The 2500-nt window shown below is 47.0% G+C and overlaps 1 protein-coding gene across 2 annotated transcripts in view; it reads right to left on the bottom strand.

Moving 5' to 3' along the window:
- Positions 1–2500, bottom strand: part of LOC133130824 (mast/stem cell growth factor receptor kita-like) — a 23807-nt gene that overhangs the window by 10077 nt on the left and 11230 nt on the right. For both annotated transcript variants that reach the window (XM_061245703.1, XM_061245704.1), the window contains 2 exons: positions 2452–2500; positions 1903–2009 (listed from right to left, as the gene is read on the bottom strand). The exon at positions 2452–2500 is cut by the window's right edge and continues 133 nt beyond it. In XM_061245703.1, coding sequence (XP_061101687.1) covers positions 1903–2009; positions 2452–2500 — 156 coding nt within the window. The remainder of the gene's footprint in view (positions 1–1902; positions 2010–2451) is intronic.

Below are 2500 nucleotides of genomic sequence, written 5' to 3'. Positions count from 1 at the left end.
AGAGAGTGCATGTGATTACATGTGTGTAAGCCTTAATGAATGACAGTTCTTCTTTTCAGTTCATCGAAGTGTGATGGTTATATGACAGTTTCCCATTTCTTTACACAGTTCTTTGCATTTTTATTGAACTCTGAAAGGTCTTTTGAGCTGCAGGGGTTGGGTAGTACAGAGCAGACAAGGCAGTGCTCCATAGTATGGTCTGCTTCTCCACAATCACAGGTGGTTGGGCCAGTCTTGTAGCCCCATCTGACCAAAGCAGCTTTTGATCGTCCCGTTCTAGTTCTCAGGCGGTTGAGTGTCTTCCACTGAATCCATGGGCCTCTGAGCCAGGCGGGAGGTCTTCAGCAGGGGAGATTCCCATGGCAGTTGGAGGAGGGTCACTCTCCAACTCTCTCTCGCTTTTCCATTCAGAGCTGGGCTGGAGTCTGGTTTCTTCTGGTAATGTTGTTAGAGGATGGATATAGCTGAGGAAGCTTCTTCTTGACTTCAGTCATTCGGCCGGGGGTTGACGTCCATGGAGGAGGTGGCGTTCATCACTAGTAGCCTTTGTCATCTCGACTTGACTGGCCACTTCTGTCTGATATCAGCAGGGGCAATGCCAGCGAGGAGGTGCAGGTTGTTTGTGTTGGTGGGTTTCAAGCAACAAGTGATCAGGCGGCAGGTGTTGTTCAAAGCTGGGTCAAGTTTCTTGGCATGGGTTGATCTCTCCCAGAGAGGACATGCATACTCTGCAGACGAATAGCACAAGGCCAGAGCAGGTTTTAATGTGTGTGCTGTGGCTCCCCATTTGGAGTTGATCAGTTTCTGTAGGATGTTGTTTTGGGATTTGGTGTTTTTGACGTGCTCCTTAAAGAAGAGAGTGCAATCCCGGGTTACTCCAAGATGGACAGGGTGGGTACAGTGCTCAAGTTGTGTTCCAGACCATTTGATGTTAGGAGGTCGGTTGGCTTCATGATTCCTGAGATGGAACGAGCAGACTTGAGTCTTGGCAGGGTTGGCATGTCGGTGGTTGCGCTCGTGGAAGAGGTGAGGTTTGCTTCTACTCCTTCAAACATCTCTCTTGGGATGTTATAGAGGTCATCGGCGTAGATGAACCACTCAGTATTTCGGTCCATTGGCTGGTCATTAGTGTTGATGTTATATAGTAGTGGAGCCAGCACACTATCTTGGGGTAAGCCATTCCGTTGTCATCGCCAGCGACTTTGCTTGTTGTTCAAGACAACAAAGAAGCACCTATTTTTCAGGAGGGCTCCAATGAGGTCTGTAAGCCCCAGGTCTTTTGTCAACTGCAAGATCTTTTTCAGGAGGAGGTGGTGGTTCACAGTGTCATATGCGGCAGACAGATCATCAAAGAGGCTCCTGTTATCAGTCCTTTCTGAAACCCATCCACAAAGCACTGAGTGAGATTCGGAATCCGGCTTGTTGTAGATTTGCCAGGTCGGAATCCGGCTTGTTGTAGATTTGCCAGGTCGGAATCCGACTTGTTGCAGATTTGACAGGTCAGAATCCGACTTGTTGTAGATTTGCCAGGTCGGAATCTGGCTTGTTGTAGATTTGCCAGGTCGGAATCCGGCTTGTTGAGGGATGATGGCTGGTATAGAAACAGGGGCAAGCCTCAAACAGCTTATATGGGTGGCATAGCAGAGAGATCGGGCAAAAGTTCTTTGCATATGCTGCATCTTTGCACGGTTTGAGAAGAGTAATAATACTGGTTTTCCTCCAGAATTTCAGGATGTTTTTAATGTATGATAGTATAAATGTGTGTTACCTGTAGAACAGTGTGACAGTACAAAGGTGTTACCTGTAGAACAGTGTGGCAGTATAAAGGTGTTACCTGGAGAACAGTGTGACAGTAAAAAGGTGTTACCTGTAGAACAGTGTGACAGTATAAAGGTGTGTTACCTGCAGGTACCTGTAGAACAGCACCACCAGACAAACACTCAGCAGGGCAGCTGCCAGAATAAAGCCAGTCAGTAATGGTGTGAAAAGCTTGTGTGGAACGGTACGTTCTGAAACACACACACACACACACATGCATTATGGTAGTATCTGTTGGGCACACACTCAACTCTTCAGACAAACACTAAGATGATTATCTCCATTTTAAATCTCAGCAAGCAGAGTTAGCAAAAACTAATCCCTGGAATCAGCACATGGATTCAGCAGAAAGATAAACACATGGTAATCACATTCTGTAGAATACAGTCGTACTGACACACAGACTGTAGAATACAGTCGTACTGACACACAGACTGTAGAATACAGTCGTACTGACAGACTATATAATACAGTCGTACTGACACACATACTGTAGAATACAGTCGTACTGAAACACAGGCTGTAGAATACAGTCGTACTGACACATAGACTGTAGAATACATCCGTATTGACAGCCTGTGGCATCCAGGTGTACAGACTGACAGACTGCAGAAGACAGCCGCACTGACTGACCTCCCACAGAGAAGAGGGAGTAGGCCTCCTGGCCCTGTGCGGTGGCCAC

This window comes from Conger conger, chromosome 6 (genome assembly GCF_963514075.1).
Source record: "Conger conger chromosome 6, fConCon1.1, whole genome shotgun sequence".
In the NCBI taxonomy this organism is placed as follows: Eukaryota; Metazoa; Chordata; class Actinopteri; order Anguilliformes; family Congridae; genus Conger; species Conger conger.
The sequence above is the reverse complement of the archived record's forward strand: the minus strand, read 5'-3'. Positions and strand labels throughout refer to the sequence as shown.